The 27,035-nt window shown below is 39.3% G+C and overlaps 1 protein-coding gene across 1 annotated transcript; it reads right to left on the reverse strand.

Annotated features, from left to right (window-relative positions):
• Positions 1 to 971: 971 nt before the first annotated feature.
• ubr1 (ubiquitin protein ligase E3 component n-recognin 1) lies at positions 972 to 25,102 on the reverse strand. The gene is made up of 47 exons (XM_037796786.1): positions 24,959 to 25,102; positions 21,950 to 22,209; positions 19,962 to 20,040; positions 19,428 to 19,538; positions 17,402 to 17,529; positions 17,176 to 17,314; positions 16,972 to 17,034; positions 16,730 to 16,853; positions 16,459 to 16,566; positions 16,276 to 16,364; positions 16,091 to 16,189; positions 15,059 to 15,216; positions 14,874 to 14,973; positions 14,617 to 14,745; positions 14,284 to 14,464; positions 14,142 to 14,194; positions 12,965 to 13,075; positions 12,786 to 12,851; positions 12,573 to 12,674; positions 12,420 to 12,483; positions 12,203 to 12,327; positions 12,055 to 12,107; positions 11,862 to 11,964; positions 11,727 to 11,775; positions 11,466 to 11,620; positions 11,268 to 11,367; positions 11,049 to 11,152; positions 10,854 to 10,934; positions 9,370 to 9,551; positions 9,065 to 9,273; positions 8,850 to 8,949; positions 8,584 to 8,736; positions 8,393 to 8,493; positions 7,796 to 7,895; positions 7,561 to 7,709; positions 7,417 to 7,472; positions 7,225 to 7,321; positions 7,009 to 7,076; positions 5,784 to 5,931; positions 5,592 to 5,676; positions 3,899 to 4,035; positions 3,707 to 3,815; positions 3,547 to 3,603; positions 3,378 to 3,455; positions 3,119 to 3,289; positions 2,901 to 3,002; positions 972 to 2,324 (listed from the first exon to the last, which is right to left on the reverse strand). Exons 1-47 carry the CDS (start codon positions 25,001 to 25,003, stop codon positions 2,183 to 2,185), a joined length of 5,223 nt encoding a protein of 1,740 aa, XP_037652714.1. The 5' UTR covers positions 25,004 to 25,102; the 3' UTR covers positions 972 to 2,182.
• Positions 25,103 to 27,035: the final 1,933 nt, after the last annotated feature.

Below are 27,035 nucleotides of genomic sequence, written 5' to 3' on the forward strand. Positions count from 1 at the left end.
GGAGTAATATATTAGTGTTTGATGAAGACAAATTAGTAATGTGGGTCAGAAGTTGAAGCCCATTTTTTGTTTTTTTGCCTGATTTTGCCACAAAGTACATATAGAAAATGCATAGTTTAATATTTCTATAGCAGAATGTGGGATAAATTAAATTCCATAAATCTATACGCAGAGTGGCCTCAAGTTGAATCTTGCAGTAGACCTGGAGGAACATGGCTTTTACTTAAGTTCTGGGTGTTAAGATCAGTGGATCCTTTCTGTGCGTTTTACCGGACTTTAGCTAACAAAGTTGTATAAATATGATAGAATATGTTCATGCATTAGTTAAAAGCAACTAACCTGACAGATATGTAATTGATAACTCATAATAACACATCATCCATTTTTTAGAACGTTTAAGCCATCACTACAATGACACTCGTGCCTCAGCAACGCCACCATGGTCTTATAATAAACACCTCAGTCATTTTCGCTGGGATGAGCTACGAAACGCTCGACAATAAACCTTCTGAGCTGGTGATGGTCGGTTTTTATTGTTTGTGATTGTTTTGTAAGGGCTCCAAACCAATACATTGAAAACTAGGCAACTATGTCTTACTTTGTTTTAAGGATTAAGCCTCCAACATATTGTCTGGTGGCAGGACGTTGTCTGTTGGTCAAAGAAACTATTTTCCTGCCTGGCAGCTGAGAAGGCAAATTACAGCTTTAACATTTGGGGAAATAAAGAAACTTGGAGTGTGCTAAATTAAAACATGTGGGTTAATTCTGTCTGTGAGAGATTAATAAGAGAATGCTGTCTATTTTTGCCTCATCTGGAGCTCTCACTTGATGGAAAATAGATAGTTAATTTATTCTATGGGCGAGAAACGAGATTTTATTTTCATTATAATAAAACAAATATAATCCCATGACACATTAGATGTTATAGACACTACTGTACTCAGATTGATTCAGGGCACAGGAGCAGTTCATCTGTATATAGGCTAGTTTCTTTATTTCTATAGCCTGGAAGTCATGTAGTACTGTCAAACAACACAAAAAGGAGGACATTTCATATTCACACACATTTTCCTGAAAAGGCTGAGCAATAATGAATTGAGTAAGTGAAAAGGTATCATATACTACCATAGATTTTTTTTTTTTTCAATAAAAAGTACATTTCCTTTTTAAATAGAATATTGAAATAGTTTTCTTTTGCTTAAATTGAATAGATGTTAAGGTGATTACCACCACATGGTGAAATGTGACTCTAATAATCTGTCTAGCGATGGTCCCCTCTTTAAGTTTTAATCATTACAAACATACAGTACAGTCGATATCTGATGATCATAATCACTTTGGCCTAATAGTTTTTTTTGTAAAAGGGCATCTTATAATACCATATAGTATGGTAGCGATGTTTTCATATAATTCACTCACTGACTTGTAACTTTAAATGTCAAAATGTGGCTGAAATATTCCGAAAACTTTAAAGTGACAAAATATCTGCTCATCACTAAATGCATCTATATCAGGAAATCATGGAAGCAGCAGGTTACTTCTCTGTATGCAAGTAAAGGTAACAGTAGGATGTGTGGGCAAAAGCAAAAATGTGTGAAATATCTGACTATGCCTAATTTCCAAATGAATGTACCCTCAAAATGGCATAATTCAACCATTATAACTTATGACAAATCATAATTTCTAACACCAGAAGCGAATTCAGAAAATTCACAGCATTACTGAGAGAAATCAAAATATATAAACTGATAACTGAAACATGTTAGTGTGTATCTGATGTTTGTCTTTATTTGAACGAGCCTCTTTGCAAATAGCATTACTCTAGGGAGAAAACTCATTCTCACAGCAGACAATCAAATTAAAACAAGGCGACTTGGGTTTACTCATTATTCATCACCCGCCAACTATCCTTCCTCTTTTGACTGTCCCACCTCTCTAGACTCCAGCAGGGGTTTCATCAGGGAGGGACTGGCTGCTCAGGCCTCCTGTGATTGTAGGAGGATTGTGTTTGTGTGTTTTTGTGTGTTTGTGTGTGTGTGTGTGTGTGTGTGTGTGTGTGTGTGTGTGTGTGTGTGTGTGTGTGTGTCTGTGTGTGTGTTTGTGTGTGCCTTAGTAGCACTCGAGCAGACTGTGCTCTATGGCTGTGCTCTTTACTTCCCGGCCACCACGGCTGGAGCAATCATCACAACATCTGCCACTCAAATGCAAACATAACGGTGACCACCTCTAGGCTGCGGGCAATTTCTTCCAGGATGCAGTGCTGCTGCCACAGCTGGTTCAGCTTCCTGTAGCGCTCTGGGCAAAGGTGCAATGGATTGCCCCTTCTAGAAATCAAAAGACAGAAGTCCGGATTTATTCAAGGGTTCGTCTAAAAAACCCACAATACATTTGATGTGACTAAATGATGTGTACTTGATGGCCGTGGCTATGTGCTGCAGAAGCAGTAATGATTCATATGAATAGCAGTTTCTTTTTCAGTGACAGCATTGTTGAATGACATTAAACCCGGCATGACTTTAATGGAAGACTTTTGCAAAATTGGACATCGGGACTTGTGTAGTGTTCTTCTGCACTAAAATTTGACTTTATATCATTGCTCCCAATCTACAAATAGAGACCTTTTGGTCTAGTACTAGGTGTGGTCTGATCAGGATTTTTGGAGCCGATCACAGATTGCTGGAAGTAGTATTGGCCGATCCGATCACCGAGTCTATTTGACAATTCAACAATAAGAGTGTCCGACATGCAGTTCTGCTTAAAACTGCAGCTGTAACAATCACTGTCTGCAGGTGATGGAAATACTCAAATCACCACAGAATTACTTATTTGCCTCTAGGATTTGCACTTCTAAGCAGAAGTAAAAACAGTTCAGCAACTGGAAGAGAAGCTCTGATTCTTACCCAAGGTGAGGATCAGTCTCCCCATAATCGTCCAGGTAAGGAGCAGGGTATGTGCTTCCTCGAGTCTTACTGGCCATCAGTATAATTTCACACTCTCTTATCCTGTTGACATGAAATCAAACTTTATTTATGTAGCACATCTCAAGCAGGAAAGTCAAAATGCAGATAGAGCTGAAAAATAATTTTCTTGGTCCCTTTAAGGCCTTAAATTCACCCACCTGAGGAACATGCCCACTCCAGCACCACAGGTAGCAGCGTGGGCGGTGCAAGCTCCCACATCTTCTCCATCCAGCTGGCTGACACAGCAGGAGCTCTGAGAGCACAGCATAGCCCCACAAAACAGGCACAGGGTCGGATGCTTCCTGTCATCGTCCGTAGACTTGGGGCACCTGAGGACAACGTACAGGAGGAGGAAAGTGGTTTGAAAAGCTCTAGTAGATTTTACCACTGAAAGGTGGACTTTAATTCCCCACTCACTGAAAGTGGCTGGCTTGATTGAGGAGAGCACTGTAATCCTCAGGAAGATCAATCAAACGATTCCTTCTCCTGGGGTATCTGGAGAAAAGAGTTTATTCAGCAATTATTAGGAGATGTTTAATTACAAAATAGAAGTGGGACTGAAGGAATACAAAGGCCAAAGTCCAACCTGACTGTCTGGGTTTTGCCTTTCAGGGCTTTGGTTACAGCTGGGCTCCCACACCACCTAAGTAGGAAAAAACATTGTCATAAAACTGCTCACCTCTGCAGTAAATATGAAAAGATCACTGATCAAATCCATTGAGCTCGCCTCAATGTTTATCACCTACCTCTGGATCAGTGGAGTAACAGTTTCTCTGTGCTCCTGGAAGAGCTGGAACACATTGGAGGGTAGTGCCAAGTAGCTACATAGCGCCTCCATCTGTCCTTGCGAGTTAACTGCAAAGATCCAAAATGTCAGCTTGAATTCCTTAAATCATCATATGCAGCAGTATGTTATAACGATACAATAAATCACCTACCTGCAGTACTAAAAAGCTCCTCTGGAGGCTGTACTCCTGTAAGGCAATTGAAAAAGAGAGCAGCACAGCGCAGGAAAGGTTCGATTCCTCTCTTCACTCTTTCTGCCACAGAGCCGCTGGACACATCTGGAATCAGCCTGATGAGCAAACCACGGAACAATCTGTCAACGCACTGAGGACAGTCCACATTACCCTGTTCATCTCTGAGCATGCAGTATGGAAAAGGCCTTGACAACAGGGAACAAGAAGCAATGTTTGCCTCTACTGAGAGGGTATTTGTTGCCATTACAAACAGGCGAGGTCGATTCCTGTCAAGTTTGATTATCAAGCAGGCTTTTAAAAAATAACTGTCCTGCTCTGCTTGCTACATCAAACGTTCCCCGCAGTGAAAATGTCTGTAAAGCCGTGTTCATGGAGGAGCATGCATGGTGGATTTTGTAGGTAAAAGATGACATGCAGTATGCATCTTCCCTAAATAAAAGATATGTGTCTTCAACCCCACAAGGACAGCCTTAGCAATGGCAATGTTTAGATGTTTAATTCTTGTTTTTCTTGTCAAGAGCTGCCATTTAAAGTCTGAATGAACAAAAATCGCAAAGGCATATCGGACGTGAATGGAGGAGCGAATTATTCTTTTCCGTCTTGAGAGCTGCCACTTCTATGCAGGGAATCATAGACTTTGATATATTGCTGTCGAAGTGTTTTCACTTTGACTCAGTGCTAATCTACTGTGCGCACGAATCCCTTCTCCTCCAGTTTATCTCCAATGATATTTATAAACGTCACTATTTTTGTGGACTTTATTTAGCATATTCTGTATGTACTCTTCGGCCCACATGACAAGCAAACATCGGACTTCTACAGAAGTCCAGGTCAGTCCTCTCCCACTCATGTTAACCTGTTGTTTTCCTGTGTCCATCTCAACAAATGCCTGCACAGGCAGCCTGCGTTTTGGTTCACTTGGAAACCAAGCAAACTCTGGTGCGGTTCAGCCCTGGGTGTGGTTCGTTTGGGCAGTTGTGACGCAGTAATCGTACTCTGGTGCGGACCAAAACAAATGGTCCGAGACCACCTCTCGCAAGCAGTCCAGCAGAGGTTGATTAAAGTGGACTAAATGTTGGCTTTTGAAAGTGCCCACAAATGACATCCATACACCTTTGGATGGATAAATTCTGAACTTAGCAGTGTGACCTTTATAAAAATGTTTAGCTTTCACTCCAATAAGGAAAAGATAAATTAGTTGAATATATTGGCACATCTGAAGCAGGTAGTCATTTTGGCTCACACTTGAATTGACTTTTAAATTCCATAATCAAGGTCTCCGAACACATGACCTTTTGGTTTAGTTAATATTCTGTTCACGAGTTTTGAGCTCGAAAGAATTGCAAATCTACGTGTATGATTAAATAGCCAGGAAATCTATTCCCTGCCATGCTTTTCGTGGCTTTTAGTGGTTGTTGCTGCATGTGGCTGTATACTGTATGCTGCTGGCATTTGTAACAGAAGTTGTTTGTCATTCAGTAGGGAGGGAGAGTGTAACTCATTAACTTTTAGTTTACCACTATCCTAATAAAAGATCACTGAAATAAAAAAAACTACAAGCAATTCAACTAATCCACAGATCTCATACTTGGTGATTTTCTGCTCATGTATTTTGCCTGGTAAATAATAGGATGATGAGAAACACTTGTACCTTTCAGTGTGTTGTGACACTGTAGTGAGCAGCTCCGCTGCTGCTCTCGTCTCCTCCGTCTCCTCTCCAGCTACTGCAGGGAAATCTGGGTAGAGATGACACCATTATTCAATCATCCTTGTTATTGTACAGCGTTCTGAGGTAGGTTCAGTAAGTAAATGAACCAGAATGTATGCTTTTCGCTGTTTGTACCTGTAGAGGAAAGGAGGATCTGCAGCATGTGAGCCATGGTGACCAGATGCAGGATGTGCAAGTGATTGTAGGCAGAGCTGACAGCAGATGGCTGTAAGTCCACAGCCTCCTCCTGATACAGTGCTGGTACAGACAACACCAACCCCACCTGACAAAAACATAAGGACACACAGACCATTAACAAAAGATTCAAGCTAGTTAATAAATGCAAGTAAAAGCTTTAAATTGGGAGAAACTTAAATAAGAATTACAGGTATATTAAAATTAGGGCTGTCAACGTTACCACGATAATAATGCTTTAACTCAATATCGTTTTAACGCCACTAATTTCTTTAACACATTAACGCATTCGATCTTTCGGAGGTTGTAGTGGGCTAAGTTTTAAAGCAAGAGTTACTGCTACTTACTTAGTACTTACTACTATTACAGTTGATACTGGTATCATATGAAACTAAAAAACCTAAGGAATCCATTGGCACCAACCATGTCATACTAGCTTGTTGCGAATGAAGTCAAACAAAGCTCCAAACTGCGCTAAATTTTGGTGAGGAAAAACTGGCATGACCATTTTCAATGGGGTCTCTTGATCTCTGACCTCAAGATATGTGAATGTAAATGGGTTCTATGGGTACCCACGAGTCTCCCCTTTACAGACATGCCCACTTTATGATAATCCCATGCAGTTCTGGGCAAGTCATAGTCAAGTCAGCACACTGACACACTGACAGCTGTTGTTGCCTGTTGGGCTGCAGTTTGCCATGTTATGATTTGAGCATATTTTTTATGTTAAATGCAGTACCTGTGAGGGTTTCTGGACAATATTTGTCATTGTTTTGTGTTGTTAATTGATTTCCAATAATAAACATATACATACATTTGCATAAAGCAAGCATATTTACCCACTCCCATGTTGATCAGAGTATTAAATACTTGACAAATCTCCCTTTAAGGTACATTTTGAACAGATAGAAAAATGTGTGATTAATCACAATCAATCATGCGATTAATCGTGATTAAATATTTTAATCGATTGACAGCCCTAATTAAAATATAAAATTCTATCATCAAGTTTCATTATGAGAGCATGAATACATACATCAATAATCATCATTATCATGAATCAATCATCAATAGTTACGTTCATCAGTTGTAATTTAACAGAGCTTGTTGGGAGATAATAAGTACATAATTCTCAACAGAGCTGTTCCCTTCATGGGAAACCTACCAGAAGATGGAAGAAGTCCACCTCCAGAAGAGATGGGGTGTTCTTTCTGCCCATGACCGGTATCAACACTGGGGAAACAAGTCACACTTATGGACAGCAGGCCAGAGTACATAGCACTTTTCATACATAGAGGAAAACACTATATGTTTTACATGGAAGAAAGCTGTACAATTACATCCAATAAATAAATGTAAGTATTCTTAAATGACCAAATACCTCCTAACATGTCGTTGAAGTGCCTTTGAATGACAGCCTGGGAGCTCTTAAGTCTCTGAGCTGCTGAAAACTGAACTATTGCCTTCAGACCTGCAAGCTAAAATAGAGAAGCATTTCAAAAACTGAAGTTAAACCCAAACCATTATACATAACATTATGTGACAGCTGTTATCTAGTCATGTGGCATCCAACCTGTCTGTTCTGTAAGGACCCAAAGAGTGGCTTGCCCTCTTCCTGCAAAATGTTTTCTGAGAAGACATGCAAACATATTATGAGGATTGCAAAAGCATGAAAAGGGGCAGATTGACACAATAAGCCTTATAACTCTTACTGTACCTATGGCCTGAATAGTGAAGGCACATGTGTTCCAAGCCATAAGGGGCACACGTGGGCACAGCTCATTGGGTGCCGTCTGCAGTGCCACCCTGTGAACTGTGGTGGCGCAAACAACCAGCATCTCCGCTATGCTGTCGGAGAACTTCCTCCTAAAAAACAACCAGCAGCAGAGAATTCAAACTGCTGTACTCTAGGAAACATAGATACTTGAGGTGGAGCTGACAGTTTCACTCACGGTTCTTGTACTCCATAGCTGAGAATGGATCTAAAGTCTGGCTGGCCCTCTCCACACAGCCCCGTGTCCCCATCAACACTACTGCCTTCTGTGTTGCAATCTGCACAAGAAAGAGAAAAACATCTCATGTCACACATGTCAACCAGGCATAATGGCATTTGATGGCACTTTTAAGTAATTATTGAAACAAAAGAGCTGATATCAAATTTTGAGATAAGCAACTATCAGCCTTCATAATGCTAGTCTCTGCATGCACCTGTTTTCTGTTTGTGAAGATGGTATGCTGCAAAACAAAACTCTCTGCAGATGCTTTACAGTAAAAGCCCTCCATCAAATAAAGCTAATTATAGCTCTTTATTATGAAGCAACTGCAGTGTTGAGTTCACATTATTACACATCAAAAGTCTGCCAGGTTAGATGATGTTCTACATCTATATTTGGACATTTTGTGCAGGTTTTCCACTGTATAAGTTTTACACAAGAGACACTGTAAGGCAAAGAGCTGCAGTGGGTGAACCTAACATGCCTTTTCCTGTGCCATTGTTGTTCACCCAACCAAAGATATGCAACCAATGTATTTTGAGTATGTCTTCTTACCATTATCCTGACTGATTGACTTGAGTCCTTTAATCCTAGCAGAGATGATCTGGATCCAGCGAGGCAGGGTCAAATGCTGTCCAATGATCTCTGCATTTTCACTGTATACAGGAAACAAATATTCAAATAACTTCTATACAGTTGTACAACCAGCGGCCCGTTGCAGATTGGCCTGACGACGGTGGACTTACTAGTTAAACGTTAGCGTTTCAAACGGGATGAGAGGGACAACAGTGTTGCACAGAGACTTGCACAGGGGACACAAGTACTCCCCATTCTCCAGGTCGATGATCAGCTCAGCATGAAGCCGGTTCCTGGTCATATTCTGAACAGCCTCGAAATATCTGAAAATACAGAGAATAACACCTAATTGGCAAATGAACAATCAGTTGTTCCTGCAAGTGGACCACACACTGATAGAAAAATAACTTGAAAATGTGTTCTTGTAATAACTCACTTCTGCCAACATGTGGCATGCATGACATGTCCACAGCTGCCAGTGTGGGTCCCTACTGCCAGTTCAGGAGGCATGAAGAGGGGATATGGTGTCCCCGTCCCTTTAAGGGATAAATACAATGCACATATGAGTCACATGTGTCAGAGTCTGGTTTCCCCCCCATCAAATTACAGTTGTTAACAATTAAATTAAATGATTAGTGACTGGCGACTGACCATCTGCTCTATTGGTCGGTATCTTTCCTCTGCACTGTGTCAGCACTGTGGACCTCTGGACACACGCAGTCAGTACCATGGCTGGAGCCTGGGCCACCACTTCCTGTTCTTCCTGGCAAAGAATGCAGGTGAGCACTTCCCTCTCGGTCGGAGACGACCCTCGGTGGGGCCCGATGGCTACACACAGCTCCCTGTGCTCCATGGCACAGCTAGAGGAATAAACATAGCCCAAACTAAAATTAGCCAAATCAATTTGGTTTAAATCTTGATACTGAATTATTATTTTTTTGAATGGTCCTCCTCACCTCTCAGTGGATGGGACAGGCTCTCCCTGTGTCCCGCTCTCTGGCATGTTGTCATACAGCATCTTGTTTGACTCAATGAAGTTTTTCTGCATTGCCGACATCTGGGCCATGATCTTCTGCCGGTGGAGTTTGGCTGCCTCCGCCTTCCTTTTGCGCTCAGCTTTCTCTTTGTCCTGAACACTCTGGAATAATAACAAGTCAGACAGTAAAACTTAATACTGAATAACTTAATACCGAGGAAGGTATCTTTGTCTGTATGTGGGTATGTCCTTCGCACATCTCAAGAACCGTTCATTCGATCGACTTCACACTTGGCAGGTGTATTCCTGGGGACCCCATCGGGTGCTTTGTTGAATTTGGTGCAATTTGGACACGCAACACGGTCAATATTAATAAAATATGTATTAACAAGCACACAGTGCTCTGTGCAGCAGCGGGGGTGGAGCTTCATGACTCCGCAGACTGAGACGGGCATGTCGTCTGCAGCAGGCAGACTGGAGGTCACTGCAGTTCATTGCTGGATACACTAACGCTAGCACCGGACTTTTCTTCATTCCCTGGAGTCAACACAAGTAGATAGCCAACTGGACGCAGAATTGAACCAGAGTGTATTTCATCGATGTGACAGTGAGTAATCCGCAGGTGTGTTTTCACCCCAAAGTAAGACTGTATTTCCCTGGTGTCAGACTTGATACTAACTGATAACACTAATTATGTTACTGCCAGCAAAATACCTTGGCTAATTAAATCCATAATCTACTTTATAACCGTGAGTAACATAGAGCTGGAAGTGTTTTGTTTTTTTCCCGTGAACAAGAGTATATTTCACTGTTGTTTCTGACCGTGAGTTGGGTGTGTGAAGCAACTATGTCATGGCAGGTGTATTGCTCAGGACCCAAGGATGCGCAGTGTTGATTGTATGAAGTTGTTCGTATGAGCGATTCACGAGAAAGCTGAAAGCAGTAACAGCACAGTCCAAGCCTTCAGCCTGTTCTGAACGGGCACTGCACTAGTTTCTTATAATTTCATGGCTGACTCATATTGGTAAACCAAATGAATGGTGAGTTGTCAGTGGGATGCTGTAACCTAGGGAGGTTGTGTCACATAAAGACAGAGCAGCTCTGAGCTCTACAAGGTGCCTTTAAATTTGGATAATTACATATTTGTTTCATTTTAAATGTTGTTGTTTTTTTACATTTCTTGATGATTCCATCCAAAAAATAAAGACAACTACATTTTTATTGTTGGAGACAATGATATTAAGTTCTCTGGAAACTGTTATTTAATCTGCACTCATTCAACCGCCAAATCTTCTACTTAACACTGCCCAGAGCACTAAAAAAAGCCCAGATGCTCACACTCACTGTGGCAGCATAGAAATTAATTTATAAGTACTCACCCAAAATAGCACAAGCAAAAGTTAAAGTTGAGTCATTTGTATCGGTAAATGCTTATTTTTTAATTCCTCGTTGATTGTTCTTTACCTCTTCTGGCTTGGATGTATCCATACTCATGGAGGCTGTTGGACTGGACTTCTCTCTAAGGCACTTCACAATCTCAAACATCTAGCAGAAAAACAGTCATATAAAATGGTGAAGGTAACTGGAAAATAAATGAATCAGTCCACAAAAATGATAGAAATTGCTACGTGATAAACATTTACTAATTGAATAACCTACCAGTAGAACCCATTTGACCATGTCTTTTTGAGCTTCAAGGGAAGGAAGGCCTTTGATCTTGGACAACAAGAGGAACACTGACTTGCCGTGTTCTGAACCGATTCCTGGAAGAACAGAAGAGACATTTATTGCACAAAATCCACAAAACCAAATCAGTTTATAGCTTTGAGAAAAAGTGAATGATGAAAACATCATACAAAACAATTAGTTTCCACTCACTGCGGGCCTTGAGGCTGAAATCAAAGGTCACTTCCTCCACAGTGCTATCCTCAAGCTGTGTTTTCTCTTCAAGCAACGCCTGACCTATCAAGTGCAGGGCCTGTGTGATAAATGCATGCATTTTGTTACTGCAATTGGTTTGAGTAATAAAAGACAAGGGCCGATCAAGGTAAAGGACAAAACAGATGTAATGTGTACCCTCTGGATCATGGCTTCTGTCCAATGAGTGGCCCGGTCCTCTGCAGCTCTCTGCAGGGTTCGTCTCAGGACGTGGATGATAATGTCGCAGCAGAGCAGACGCACTATGCTGGAGAAAGCTGGGCAGAAGGCTGGAGGCACCGGAGGACGCAGAGCTGAGAATAAAACACAAACAGAAGGAATGTAAATAAAGCTGATTCATTAGCAACTGGAGTTCAGATTGTCACATCTTGGAGCTATATTGATCTATCTATTGATCACCTTTATCATTGCCCTCATGAGTCCTCCTCTTCTTCTGAGACTCTTCTGCCTGCAAACAGTAAAAGATAAGAGTGAAATATTCAACATAAGTTGTGTCAAATTTAATGTAAAACTGGTGTTGAGACATTGCATTACCTTGCTATGTTGTGATCTTGAATAATGGTAGAAGAAAGGGTTGAATTCTACCAGACGCTCTTTTTTTACTCCATACAACCCGTGCCCTGAAACTCCTGGTTTCCTAAAAACAGAAGCAGAACAAACAGATTAAACCCACTCTGAAATGACTATTAAGATAAAACTCATAAGCTCTTTCAAAGTCTTTACATACTTGAAGGTGGCAACTTTGGTAATTACAGTCTCCAGGCCTGTTTCATGGCTCTCCTACAAAGAAAACATTTTGAACTTGTTTTCAAATGCTTATTCTCTCATAAAACTAAGAAATGAACTCTTTAATGTAGACAGTATGTGTAGCTCACGTTCTCCGGCAGACCCTTGACCAGGCTACTATGAGCCATGGGCTCAATGCACAGCAGGTGGATAACCTCCCTCATTGTCACGTCCTCTTTGGTCACCTGACTGATACCGGGGACATAGCGCTCACCTGGAAACACAACACGGGTCAGACAATACAGTATGGTTCATATATGACCAACTAACTTCACAAGTTTGATTAGTAGAAAAGTGACACTGTACCAACGATGACGATAAGGAGGTACAGCATCTCTTCTGTCAAGCGGTTCCATTGTATCAGTTCATCCTGCAAATTGTGTTGCATTTCATCACTAAGCAGAGCATTTATATGGCACAACAACTTTTATTATGAATGATTATTGAGGTGTTGCTTACCTGGTCTTTGCTTGAACAACTTCCATTAAAATAATCAAAGAGCTCATATCGCAACAAGACCAGCATGAGGAAGTGGTTGGGGTCCATTTTGGAAGCAGCTATCTGTAAACAATTTGTGGGGAGGGTCATATATCACCACATTGTGTACATATATTAAAGGTGATAACCAAGAGAAAAAAATCTCAAGATTCTCAATGTCTGACTGCCACCAACCTGAAGCATGAGAATGTCCTTATCGTACATCTCGTCCCTGCATTTTACATCCTGATAGTAGTAGACCTGATCGTGTGAAACAACAATTCATTTAATTGTCATTTGTTAATTGAAGAAATAATAACAGAGAGCATACAGAATAAAAACAATGCCTCGAACAGCCAAAGAATGCACTATACCTGGCTGACCAATGAGAGCCCGTTTCTCCGCCACATTTCAGCTGAGACCTGTGCAGCCAGCACCACACAGCGCAGAGGATGCTCTGCCAGCTGGGTGAGGTCAAAGCTCCCCTGCGACAGACAGATTAAAACCTTAACACTCTAATGCCATCAGTGGAAGTTATGACTGTTCATTCAATAAAAGCACCAACACAGCACACACTGAAAACTGAAACCTACGTAAGCCCTGAGAGGCAAGTGAGAAACAAAGAATTCTGGTTTTCCATTTTCTAAGTCAGATCTAAATTGTTTTCTCTCCTGTGTTTATTGCTTACGAACAGGTGAAAAAAAGGTTTGCCAGAATAATTTTTCTAAGTTAGTTAGTTAGTTTTGGCAGGTGCCATTTTTTTACTTTTTTGTCAGGATCATTTTTTTAAGTGTTTATTGTTGTAATACTCATTTCAGCCACAAGAGGCTGAAGTGCAAGTGAGCGTGAATGGTTGTCTGTCTCTATGTGTCAGCCCTGTGATAGTCTGGCGACCTGTCCAGGGTGTCCCCCGCCTTCGCCCAATGTCAGCTGGGATCGGTTTCAGCCCCCCTGCGACCCTTGAATAGGATAAGCGGTTACAGATATTGGATGGAAGGATGGATGTTTTCTTCCATGTGAGTTTTAATTTCTCCATGCACTCTAAATACAAGGTACATATATTGTGTTTTAGGAAGTTATGTAACATTACCATCATATCCTTCTTTTGGCTAGAAATGTATTTTAATACGCGCTAATCTGATGTTAGGGAAAACATGAATGCTTTTAGTCCTATTTAGAACATGGGTTAGTGTTGCACTTCAGCCTTTTGTGGCCAAAATTAGTATTACAACAATTAACATTTAGAAAAAAATCACCTGCCAAAACACATTTTCACAGATGAAACAAAGTAACTTAGAAAAATTATCCTAGAAAAACTTTTTTTTCATCTGAAAAAACCTTTTCCACCAAGTTGAAAAAAAAAATAACAAACTTAGAAAGATTATCCGGGCGAAACCCTTTTCACCTTTTCTTAAGTCATTAACACAGGAGTGAAAACAATTGAAAATGGATCACCAGCATTTTTTTCTCACTTGCCTCTCAGGGTTTCTGTAGAAACCAGTATCTAATTAACATTTAAATCATCTGGGGGTTTTTTTTCATGTCACTTACAGAATCATCCAGACGGCCAGCTGCCCCTGCTCTGCACAGAAGTACATACAAACCTAGGGATCACAAAGTAGAGAGTAGTAAGTTCACAGTAACAGAAAAATATCAATAAATCACTAAGAGTCTTAAATATTAGTTCTCCTACCAGCCAGTAGCCTGGAGATGGGCAGATGTATGCTGACAGGCTCCTGAGACACTTTGTATGGACGAACATGGAGGATGTGCTTGCACATGTAGTAATCAGTGGGCTCCCTATGGAAGGGCTGGTTATTGCACTGCATCAGGACTTTGTGGCACTCTTCAAATGCAAGCAGCAAGATCTCGTCCTGAGGGGGAAAAACAAGCAATTACTGACAACATCACTCCTCTCTTTTTACTTCTGCCTACTAAGTGAGTGGACAGTGAGGGGGGGGTTTATAGTTACGCTCCCTCTATTTGTGGGATAACTCTATTGCTTGATGGACAAATTTCAACTCACATCAGAGGAACACCAGTCCTGAAACATAGCAAGAATGTGGCGAAGCTGGATCTGAAGAGAAAAGCCAGCCTCCCATTCTGGCTCCACTGCAATGTGTTGACCAAACTGGCGCTTCACCTCCTCCATACCCTGATAAGGAAAGTGACAGAAGGCCAGAATTCAATAAATCTCTGTTTTCTCAAGTTACCGTCAGTTGGTGTAATGGTCCTTCTATTACACACTATCAGAGAATGAATCAGGGTTAAGGTAAGTGTTACCTGCATGCACTTGAGAAGCCAGAGAAAGACTTTGAATCCCTCCATGAACTCTCTCCGCAGCTCTTCAGTCCATATTGAGGGTTTACTGATCAGAATATACCTGAGAGAGAGAAGTTACATCTTAGATAAAGACCCAAAAAAGTTAGGATCAAAGTGTTAATTAAAGTTGTTGCCTGTTTAATGACCTGAGGTCGTGGAAGATGACCTGGATGCGTGCGAACTTGTCGGAGTTGTAGCCAAGGAAGAAGAAGCGATTGTTGTCATCCAGATGCTCACGCAGCAATTCCATGACTGTACCAACTATCACTTTAATGACATTGCCCTCTTCGATCAGCTGTCTGGCCTAGAGGAGCAACAGGAATGCGGGGACAGAGAAGGATGTTAAAGGGATAGTTTGTGTGTTTTGAAGTGGGGTTGTATGAGGTACTTATCCATAGTCAGTGTATTGTCTACAGTAGATGATGGTCGTCACGCCCCCAGTTTGGAGAATCAAACAGGAGTTACTGCACGGAAGCAAAGCAATATACTGCTGTGGACGGGGCTGGCAGCAAAACATATTTTAGCCATTTAAGACTTAAGGCTCACCTAAAAAAATCATTATCAGTTTAAGTGAATATTATATTCAGAATATTTTTGCCAGTTTACCTTGCTGTGAGACAGCTATACAGTCTATATTTCCGATGAGGAACTGAAGCAGTTATCTATGCTCTCTCCAAAGCAACCAGACTACATTGAAAAAAACTGTAATTCTACCTTTGTATTTTGAAATGGAGTCTTGTGGCTTTGGCGAGAGCATAGATGGACACAACTGCTTCAGTTCGCCATAAGCAAGGGCTGTCAGACAGCAAGGTAAAGCGGTGAAAATAGTCTAAATATAGCGTACACTTGTGCTGATAATGATTTTTGTAGGTGGGCCTTTCTTTTAGGTGGCTAAAATACATTTTGCTGCCAGCCCCGTCCACAGCAGTACATTGCTTTCCTTCCGTGTGGTAACTCCTGTCTGCTTCTCCAAGCTGGGGGCGTGCCGACCATCATCTACTGTAGGTAATACACTGACTATGGATAAGTACCTCATACAACCCCTCTTCAAAACTATTCCTTTAATGCACAGATATATACCATTTTCTTAAAGTAGCACGATTATTAAAAGACATACAACATTTACCCCACTATGACACAATATCTACATTGTCTAGATAACAACAAACAACACGTACCAATGTGGGTACAGTGAATATCTGAACAGACAGAGCAGTGATGGATATACTCCTGTCATGGTCATCAATTATGAAGTCCTTTTGCAGCTGCTTATAGTGCTGAAAAGACAAAGATGGGGCATTAATTAATTTAATTAGGTGAAAGAATTGTACAAAAGAAAGTCAAACATTCCCTCCTTTTTTACCTTTGTAAACTCAATTGCAAAAAGCCTCTTGAACTCTGTCTCCATTAGCATGCTACAGAAAATCAGCTCATGTACTATCTTGCGAGCACCTTGAGGAAATAAGAAAAAAAAAATTGTGTTAGTGTCATATGGAATCGAGTTGAGCTTAAGCTTGTATTGAAAATGAAGCTCAGATCTACTTGCCTTTGTACATCCGGCCATCGTGCAGCATGAGTCTGCTGATGAGGCAAGGCCCGTCTCTGTCTATGTTGTTCTCCAGTGCCACCTGACAAAAGGCCTGCCTGAAGCCCACTGCACAAGACACACACAAGTTCCCAGTCACATGACATTGCAACTATGCACAGACAACTGGGGAGGACAGTGTCGGTACGTTTTCTAAAAAAGGTGCACAATCAATAAATAAAGCTGTGAAGTTGTGTGTGTGGTGCAAGTATGGTGACAATGATGGCAGCACCTGAGTAACCGATGATCTTTTGGAACCAGGGGCCGAGACGCAGGACAAAAGATTGATGAGCCATTACTGCTGCGTGAAGGATCTCCACACGTAGTGGCTGCAGGGAAATGTGCTCGGAGTTGGACTGCAACACAGCAGTGGAAAGATTTAGAGCTCACTTAAAGAAACAAAACTGAAGAATAATAATTTCAGATTCAAAACTGAATGTTATTCTAAATTTCTGGTATCTCTCTGGTTTTTACCCGGATGAGATCTTTTGCTTGCTGGCAGGAACGAAGGGTTCCTCTCTTTACTGCCCGCCGACCCTGTGCAACAGTTAACAATAATTACATAATGATCTGCAATGGATATGATGAGTGACATTATGGAATCTGATTCAAATCAGCTTCCCTTTGACGTGACAGTATTGTAAAGGAAAAGTTATGAGCCAGTAAAATCAGAAATACCTCCTTGTCAATAAGTGCTGTGTGTGTCTGTGCTTCAGCCTGATCACAGTTAACAGACCGCTGTAGGGTGTAGATCACATGGTCGTACGAGTGGTGCTCATCATTGTACAGTACACAGTAGTATGCATTTTCTTTTGTCCTGCATGGATGGAGAAATACTCAGTCAGTTTAGTTATGTGCTTTACATATGGATTTATGTATCTTCATGTGATTAGACAGGCCATACCTGGGCTGGAGCTCCGCTGATAGCTCGAGGTTCTCCTCCCACACCAAGAAATCTGTGACGTAGTGCAGCAGTATCCGGAACAGCTTCTCGGCACGCTCATATATCTCAGGCTCAAACTCACACTCATCCTGCACAAAATGAGACAAGCACACAGGACTCATGTTTTTGAGCACCACTAACACTCTCGAGAGGTCTTTTGCTCCAAAACTAACATACTAGAAACACTCTCTTCAACTTTCTAGAAACATTTATTTTGTAACAAGTAACTGTCATTTGTTAGTGATGTCAACATTTGAACATCGAGTGATTTAATAAATATGTTGCTACAAGTGAAAAAAAAAAAAGATTAAAGTGTAACTTCAGTATTTTTCAACCTCAACCCCTATTTTCCCATGTTTTTGTGTATAACTGACTAATAGGGAGAACAATTTCTGACATTGATCCAGTATTGAGGGAGAACGCTGTAGACAGCAGCTGCTCACGGGCTGCAATGAGATCCTATTGGGGCAAGCTGGCACCGTCATTTACGTCCACTAAAAGTGCTTGTTTTTGCCATGACAAGCTCTGATTGTTATTATAAGTGTCTGACCTTATGAAAAGAGTCTCGCTCGAGGAGAAGTCTCATGCGGAATTCTGGCGAGGTGACGTGTTGCCTGAAGACAACGGTGGAATAGTGGAATCCATCCATGGTGGAAACGTGAGTGCCAGCCGGGCAGAGTTTGTTGTGTTGGAGTACCGAAGTGTAGCTTAGTGTTATCTAAAAGATTTTCAATGTTATGGCTGAATATTTAGATGATTTTGACAATGTGGATGAGGTCTTTGAATTTGATGGCCGCCCGTATTTATTTGAGTATACAGATATTCAGATTTCACAATGATACTTCTCCTTGAGCGGGACTTGGACACAATAACAAACAGGCCGGCTCAAGCGAAAGGTAAGAAAACGTTTTATTTATCTGTTGGGTCCTTTCCATAATGCGGTCAGACACTTATAATAACAATCTGAGCCTGTCAGTGCCAAAAACAAGCACTTTTAGTGGATGTAACTTTACATTGACGCTGCTCACTTGACCTCGAAGCTTGTTTCCCGGCTGCAGATTACAGCGTTCTCCCTCAATACTGGACCAATTTCAGAAATTGTTGTCCCCGTTAGTCACTTCAACACAAAAACATGGGAAAATAGGGTCCAGATTGAAAAATACCAAAGTTAATATCATTTCTCCTGAGAGCAAACATTCCACATAGCAGCTAAGTATTTCATACAAATGTCTGACATTTAACACGCAAACCCAACAAAACAAACAGTGAGTCTGTGTATTTACACCAGGCTATACGTCACACTACTGTGTGAGAACAAGCACTGGAATTTACCACAAACTAAACAAAAAGAGATCTGAAATAGCATGATGGGTTTTCATGTTCAGCGTGGAGATGCGTTCATGGTTATGTGATTCGTCGCTGCTTGTTAAGCACAGAAAAACACAAAGCAGCCTGCCAGACTGATGCCAGTGATGTCTCTGTTAATAGGAGCACCTGCTGTTTATGGAAACAGGCACAGAGCTGTCAAACTGTACGTCTGCTCAAAGCCCCTGAGCAGGATCTTATCAGAGAAAAGCCCAAACACTGTGATCAGCAAAGAAAGGCCTGACAAACAACTGCTGAACAGTACAATCAATCATCCAAATGTGTCCCAGCAGCAGTTTGGCAGGAGAAGCTGTAGACTGAATACACAGTTCAGCAGGTTTTAAGCAACTGTAGAAAGGCTGCTCTCAACCAGTCTCACCGTTTCAACTGTTTTCCACCAGCTTTTAATCACCCTCCCAACCTCTTAACCTAGTTATAAATTTTCTCAGTCGGTGCAGGTCAACAAAGTGCTTTTCTTTCTCGTTTCCGGATCCAAAGCCGCAGCCAAGAGAGCAGCATCCAGGAATAAGATGGGAAAATAAGCATTCTGGGGTTCACTGACACAGAATGGGACAAGTACGCCCCTCCCACGTCCCTCTTTCCGCTCTGTTATGTAACTCACCGTTACCATGGCAGTGGCTGCCCCTGGGTCGTGTTTGGAGCAACAGGGGCCAATCTTCCAGGCCTCCAAATCCCCACAATCACAGAAGCCCCCGCCTGATGACGCGTGCATCTGGGAAAAAATGTACATACGGTATATCACTATGGGAGAGTAATGGATAAACACAACAGCAATTAAGTAGTTCAACTGCTTTAGCTGTGGGAATGCATTATAAAGCAACACTGGAAATTAATCAATCATAGATTTAATGTATCTAGAAATATGTTGTGTTTTTTTCCTAAAGATTAAGGAGGTTAATCAAGTTGACCTTATAACACAATGAGCACAGGAGTGAATCACAGAGACTAGTGATCAACAAGGGTGAGGTAATGATGCTTTAGTATATGTGGGCCCATATAGAAATCAAAGAATATAAATCCAATGAGGAGGGATTTTTTATTATTCCCATTTATCCAAGGAGGAAGACGCTGATTGCGACCGATCCAAATTAATTTGGATTTCATTAAAAATTAAAATATTTCTATTGACACCAACCTTGTAACGATGGCTTTTGTGCACGCTATCCTGGAAGCAGTCCATGCACAGGACACATGTGGGATCTATTGCACAATCCCTGCAATAAGTTGAAGAGGATTTGTTACTTGATCGAGCAAATGACAACAAAAGTGTATTATCTGAGGCTGAAGACATGCTACTGTAGTTACTGTACAAACTGAACTGGATGACAACCTCTCCTGCATTAACCAAACGTATTTACTTCAATGTAAACAGTGTAAACTAGATGAGCACATGAACTTTAGTTTAGTTGTGTTGATACTGATTCACTGTCATTGGCTGCATATCATATTGATTATAGTATCACAGGATTTGTTTCATACAATAGCAAACACACCTTTGTCTCATTATCAGAATCAGAAATACTTTATCGATCCCCAGGGGGAAATTTGGTTACGTTACAGTTATTCCTTTTTAGAGTATATATATAAACATAGAGAGGCTATAAGAAAAATAGAAATAAGAATGTAAAAATGTGTGCATTGTACTACAATATATAACAATAAATATGGAAAAATATTTATACTGCAATAGTGTAAATAATATTAATGCTGAAAAATTGGATCTATGATTAAGTGTTTAAAATGCAGGAATACATAGTATAAATAAGAATATTACTTGAAATGTACAGTATAATACAGCAATATATATTATATTATACCATTTATTATATGTTCCCGTTTTCAATGTCTCTATGCACTCATTCTAATAAGACACTTTTTTAAGGTAACATATACACCCACACATAAAACTGAGACCCTTCATTTGTATTCCTTGTGTTATTTTAAAGTTATTCATCATTGTTATGTTAAAGTGTCTAGTTACTAAAGTTTTTTTTATAGTTTGCAAGTTTTCAAGAATTGTTTGTTGTCCTATGGTATATATTCTTTATTAAGATAAAGCACTCTATCTGAATACAGCGACAGTGCCTTACCTTGTTCATTGAAAATACCTACAGGGATATACCATTTTGTTATGCCTAATTATGAAGAGGTCGTACCAGTGATTTTTTAAATACGAGTATGATTCATGTTGACATAAAACTTATATAACAGCTTTGGGAAGGAATTGAGAAAAGCTGCCACAAAAACTAATGGACGAGCAGATGTTCACATTTATGTGTGTGTTACGGTATTTCACATCATTCAAAATCCTCTCACAGACTGCCACGTACTAAGACCTGAGGGAGTCTACTCATTAACTAGTCATTTATTTTTAACACTGAGCTTAAATACTGTGGGGTTGTTGTGTGTTTAGATATAGTGAACGATTTATAAAAGATTTCTAATTGCGATTATTTTTGAAAGATTTTGACTGATTGCAATTGCGATATGATTGGTCATATTAGAGAAAATGCTAATTTTAACATCATTATTCTCATTTTCATTGAAAAACATATTAAAATGATTATGGTGTGATTCTTGCAGGTATATGTACCAAAATAAGATGTTTTCTTAAGTCTGTAGAATATGATGTGTAGGCCAGGACATCTCTGCAGCAGCACAATATTTAATTTAAAATGGTATTTTTGACACCCTTTAAAAAATATTATCGCTCCTGTGATTTGGAAATTACAGTAGGACATACTGCAATTTCAAATGCAATACAAATTTCAAAAATCACTGCAGAACTAAAACCTATTGAGGCCAAACTATTCCTATAAATAGCCTCCATGTATATATATTACTGTCTTTGAACTCTATGGCATTATATCTTGTCCAGTAACCCAAGATTCCACCGGGGCCGAGTACAGTGCAAATACTTTTTGATACCTGTATTTCATACCTAAATGTTAGCAACATTAACAACCAAAACAATTATTTTTTTAAATCTAGATTTAGAAATTATTCATCCAGTATTTAAAATTACTAGTAAGAGCATAAAAATATCTAGTATTTTATCGAAACTACAATTATTATTGCTGTTATAACTTGTTTATTACAGAAGATCAGAGGATCTATTCAGACCTGCAGGAGTAGACAGTCTCTCCCTCTTTGAAGACCCGTCCACAGAGCTGGGAGGAAGCGCTGCTCTGCTTGAGCTTCTCCAGACCCTCCTCAGGATCCTCTCCAAACAGGAAGCACTCCAGAGGGTGGAGGAGTCGGCTCTGCAGGAGCTCCTCTTCTTCCTGAGGGCTGGACTCCTTCTTCAGGCAGAAGATCTGCGGCACCTGCTCCTTCAGGTAGCGGAGCAGCTCCGCCCGGCTGTCTGCAGCCTGCAGCCATTCCTGCAAGATAACAAATAAGTAGAGCATTACTTGTTTTGCAATGACGCACATCTGTCTCAACCTGATGACTCATAACCACATTTATAAGCCACTTTTCTCACCTTGATACGCAGATAAATATTAACTTTAGCAAAGCGTCATGTTTACTGATCGAATTAAAATTCAAACGGTATTTGATTAAAGATGTAAACCTTACAATAAAGGCAGAAATATGTTATTTTGTATTGACTACGGATGCTACCACGAAGCAGAGATTTTCACTTTGTTTTGTCTTTAGAAATCTGAAGTGACGAAACGTGTACCACAAACATCCTGGCATCAAAGTGAAAAAGCTTTCGTAAGAATAAACAAGAATTACCAATCCATTTCTTAACAACTTCTTAATAACTTAAGTTATTAGAAAGGAATTAGTCAAACTGCTTCTTCCTGATGTCTGCAGAAGCTTTTCGTCACTTTGTCACTTCCTGTACTGGCTGGCAGCTTAATGAAAAGTACCATGTACACAGGGACGTTTTTACAGTTGGAATTGACAGGTATCTATGTAGCAATAACTACTAATATTGGAACCATCTATATATTATATTATATAGTATATGGTAGAGCACAAGTAAAAACGAGTGTTACCTTGGTTACCATTAATAAAATATCCGATCAGTGACTGGTAATTCTGTGTTTTTTAGGCCTAAATTAGGAAGTGTGAATGACACATGGTTTGACCTCTTTACATAGAAAAGGGTAGCACCAGTAGACATTGAAAGTACTTCCTCTTTTAACACCCTGAGAAAAGTGTAAGATGAAACATGTAGTAGTTTTTACACAATATAAAATACTGTCTTCTTTGAACACCCTGAGGAAACTGTAAGCTGCACCATGTAGTAGTTTTTACATAATATTGAATACTTTCTTCTTTGGACCCCCTGAGGAAAGTGTAAGATGAAACATGAAGTAGTTTTACACAATATAAAATACTGTTTTCTTTGAACACCCTGAGGAAAGTATAAGCTGAACCATTTAGTACTTTTTACACAATATAAAACACTGTCTTATTTTGACACTCTGAGGAAAGTGTAAGTTGAACCATGTAGTAGTTTTTACATAATATAAAATACTGTCTTCTTTGAACACCCTGAGGAAAGTGTAAGTTGAAACATGTATTAGTTTTTACATAATATAGTAAATATAAGAAATATATAGAATACTGTCTTCTTTTAACACCCTGAGGAAAGTGTAAGCTGAAACATGTAGCAGTTTTTACACAATATAAAATACTGTCTTCTTTTAACACCCTGAGGAAAGTGTAAGATGAAACATGTAGTAGTTTTTACACAATATAAAATACTGTCTTCTTTTAACACCCTGAGGAAAGTGTAAGATGAAACATGTAGTAGTTTTTACACAATATAAAATACTGTCTTCTTTTAACACCCTGAGGAAAGTGTAAGATGAAACATGTAGTAGTTTTTACATAATATAAAATACTGTCTTCTTTGAACACCCTGAGGAAAGTGTAAGCTGAAACATGTAGCAGTTTTTACACAATATAAAATACTGTCTTCTTTTAACACCCTGAGGAAAGTGTAAGCTGAAACATGTAGCAGTTTTTACACAATATAAAATACTGTCTTCTTTTAACACCCTGAGGAAAGTGTAAGATGAAACATGTAGTAGTTTTTACACAATATAAAATACTGTCTTCTTTTAACACCCTGAGGAAAGTGTAAGATGAAACATGTAGTAGTTTTTACACAATATAAAATACTGTCTTCTTTTAACACCCTGAGGAAAGTGTAAGCTGAAACATGTAGTAGTTTTTACACAATATAAAATACTTTCTTCTTTTAACACCCTGAGGAAAGTGTAAGCTGAAACATGTAGTAGTGGGGGTTTTTTTACACAATATGAAATACTGTCTTCTTTGAACACCCTGAAGAGGTGTAAGCTGAAATATGCAGTGGTTTTACATGATATAAACATTTTACAGTACTTAAAGTACTTTGCATTAATTTGGATTTCTATACTGTGCCATGTTTTAGTACATACATGTATTGCTCCAGCTTTTTTTTTTTTTACAATTTCAAAAGACTCCTAAGATTGAAACAGTTGGGTGAAAACATAATGATGTGTTTATTTTAACAGCAATCACACTGGCATAGTTGCATACAGTACATTGTATGTTTTCATATTTTTACAGTACTGGTTCTGCTTGGTTTACTAGGCCACATCTCGTTTTGTCTATGTTTCGTTTTGTTGTACGCCATCAAGTGGCAAACTGTAAATATCTAATGTACTAAAATCACATCCAAGTGCTCCAGTTTCCCCATCACACTGCCAACAGCGTCTTGACAGATAGTTTATGACTGACAAAACCTTACAAGGTCGAAAAAAACAGCTCAAAATGTATAAACTCAAGGAAAACTCATGCTAAAGCGGTTTGGACAAAGCACCCACCAAAACATCTAATTCATTAACAATACTCCCCTAACTGTGTTGTGTACTCTAACTAAGCACTGAGTAACATACACTGTGTGTTGATGAGCTGTAAACATTGCAGCCTCTGCAGAGACGTTTTAGCCGTTTAGGTAGCTAGCAGAGGAGCTAACAGCGCTAACAGCTAGCCTGGTTAAGTAGAGGCCCTTTAACTACACGGTAGGGCTGTTTTTAACAAAGGAACTAACGTATTACACTTCAGTGTTTTGTCCCTGAGTGTCAGTAGCCGCTGACAGCTGTATTATCTGTTTGTAAATCCTACCTTGCTGAGCTCCAGTCCGTCTGGGGATTTCTCACCCTCCGCCATATTCCTTTTGCCGTAAAGGAGGTGGCGTCACTAGGGAGACTGTTTCACTTGTGTATGGAACCTTTTTGCGACGTTATTACATCATAATTAGAATACTCAGAAGATATAGTGAAGCACCCAAAACCTTAGTTTATTGTTGAACACTTATTTGTTTGCTTCTTCTATTAGTAATATGCCTCTGGTCAAAACAAGCATTTTGTAAACAACAAACAAATCAGCTAGAGTTAAACTGCCCTCTGGTGGTAGACTGTAAGATTTTTTATTTTTTTTATTTTTTTAACTTAGTTTTTATTGCAGTTTTTAGCAACTTATACAATCATCACATTCTTTCCCACTGTATTTTCATTTTACAGCTGTCTCTTTGTTTTTACACAAAGTGTCACAACTTAAAACAAATAATTAAAATAAAATAAAGTAAAATAAATAAATGAATTAATTTAAATAAAAATAAATGTGGTGTTAGTTTATTGATGAACACTTATTTGATTATTTTATTCTTCTTTTAGTAACACACCTCTGGTCAAAACACAAAATTTCATACCTTAAAACTTTCTTCTTTGAACACCCAGACGAAAGTGTAAGCTGAAACATGAAGTAGTAGTAGGAGGAGACTGTTCCACTTCTGTATGGAAAATATTTAGATGTAGTTAAGCACTCAAACCTTAGTTTATTGATGAACACTTATTTGATTTTTTTTTCTTCTTCTATTGGTAATATACCTCTGGTCAAAACAAGCATTTTATAAACAGAAAAAAATCAGCTAGAGTTGCCCTAAGGTGGTAGACTGTAAGTTCTTCATGTGTGACTTAGTTTTTATTGCAGTTTCAGCAACTTATACAATCATCACATTCTTTCCCACTGTATTTCATTTTACAGCTGTCTCTTTGTTTTTACACAAAATGTCACAACTTAAAACAAAGAATTAAAATAAAATAAAGTAAAATAAATAAATTAATTTAAATAAAAATAAATGTGGTGAAGGGTCGTAGGTGTTAGTTTATTGATGAACACTTATTTGATTATTTTTTTCTTCTTTTAGTAATACACCTCTGGTCAAAACACAAAATTCCATAACTTAAAACTTTCTTCTTTGAACACCCAGACGAAAGTGTAAGCTGAAACATGAAGTAGTAGTAGTAGGAGACTGTTCCACTTGTGTATGGAACCTTTTGTGACGTTATTACACCGTAAATACTCAGGAATATTTAGATGTAGTTAAGCACCCAAACCTTAGTTTATTGATGAACACTAATTTGATTATTTTTTTTCTTCTATTAGTAATATACCTCTGGTCAAAACAAGCATTTTGTAAACAAAACAAAATCAGCTAGAGTTGCCCTCTGGTGGTAGACTGTAAGTTCTTCATGTGTGACTTAGTTTTTATTGCAGTTTCAGCAACTTATACAATCATCATCACATTCTTTCCCACTGTATTTTCATTTTACAGCTGTCTCTTTGTTTTTACACAAAATTTCACAATGTAAAACAAGAGGGGGAGAGAGAAAATACAAAAAAAGAAAAACAAGACTTCATCTTAAACTGTAATTTCAGGATATATCAGGATACAACCTGAGGCACCACAGGCCAGAGAGCATCTCCACTCAGAGTGATCAGCATGTTATTGCATATATCCGTAACAGTAGATTTACATTGCAAAAGTGATACAAAAGTGACCAACATGTTATTGCATATTTACATTGCACGTGTTCAACTCAGACAGAGGAGACGTCAGAGTTCAGGAGGTATTAGTAGTAGTAGTAGTATTTTATTTCAGTTAGTTATTATTATTGTTATTATTATTATTAACCCTCCTGTTACCTTCAAATTTACTAACATCTTTTATCCTTGGGGTCAATTTGACCCCAGCAATTTAAACCTCCAGAAAATGATAATAATTAAAATTGTTACCCAAGTTTATGTGTCAGGTACTTTATGTTTGTTTGTTGACTACCTAAATAGCCCTTTAAATAAAATCAATATCTTCACAGGACCATATTTTTGCCACCCCCAAAGCGTGGGGAAATATCAAAGT

This window comes from Sebastes umbrosus, chromosome 16, assembly GCF_015220745.1.
Source record: "Sebastes umbrosus isolate fSebUmb1 chromosome 16, fSebUmb1.pri, whole genome shotgun sequence".
NCBI lineage: Eukaryota > Metazoa > Chordata > Actinopteri > Perciformes > Sebastidae > Sebastes > Sebastes umbrosus.

Excerpts from the sequence above, each read along its gene's own strand:
- ubr1 (XM_037796786.1), bottom strand. The coding sequence starts at position 25,003 with ATGGCGGAGGGTGAGAAATCCCCAGACGGACTGGAGCTCAGCAAG. Across the intron at positions 4,036-5,591 it reads GTGTCACAACACACTGAAAG|GCTGATTCCAGATGTGTCCA; the intron begins GTACAAGTGTTT and ends TTTGCTCATCAG. Across the intron at positions 3,604-3,706 it reads GTTACTCCACTGATCCAGAG|GTGGTGTGGGAGCCCAGCTG; the intron begins GTAGGTGATAAA and ends TTTCCTACTTAG.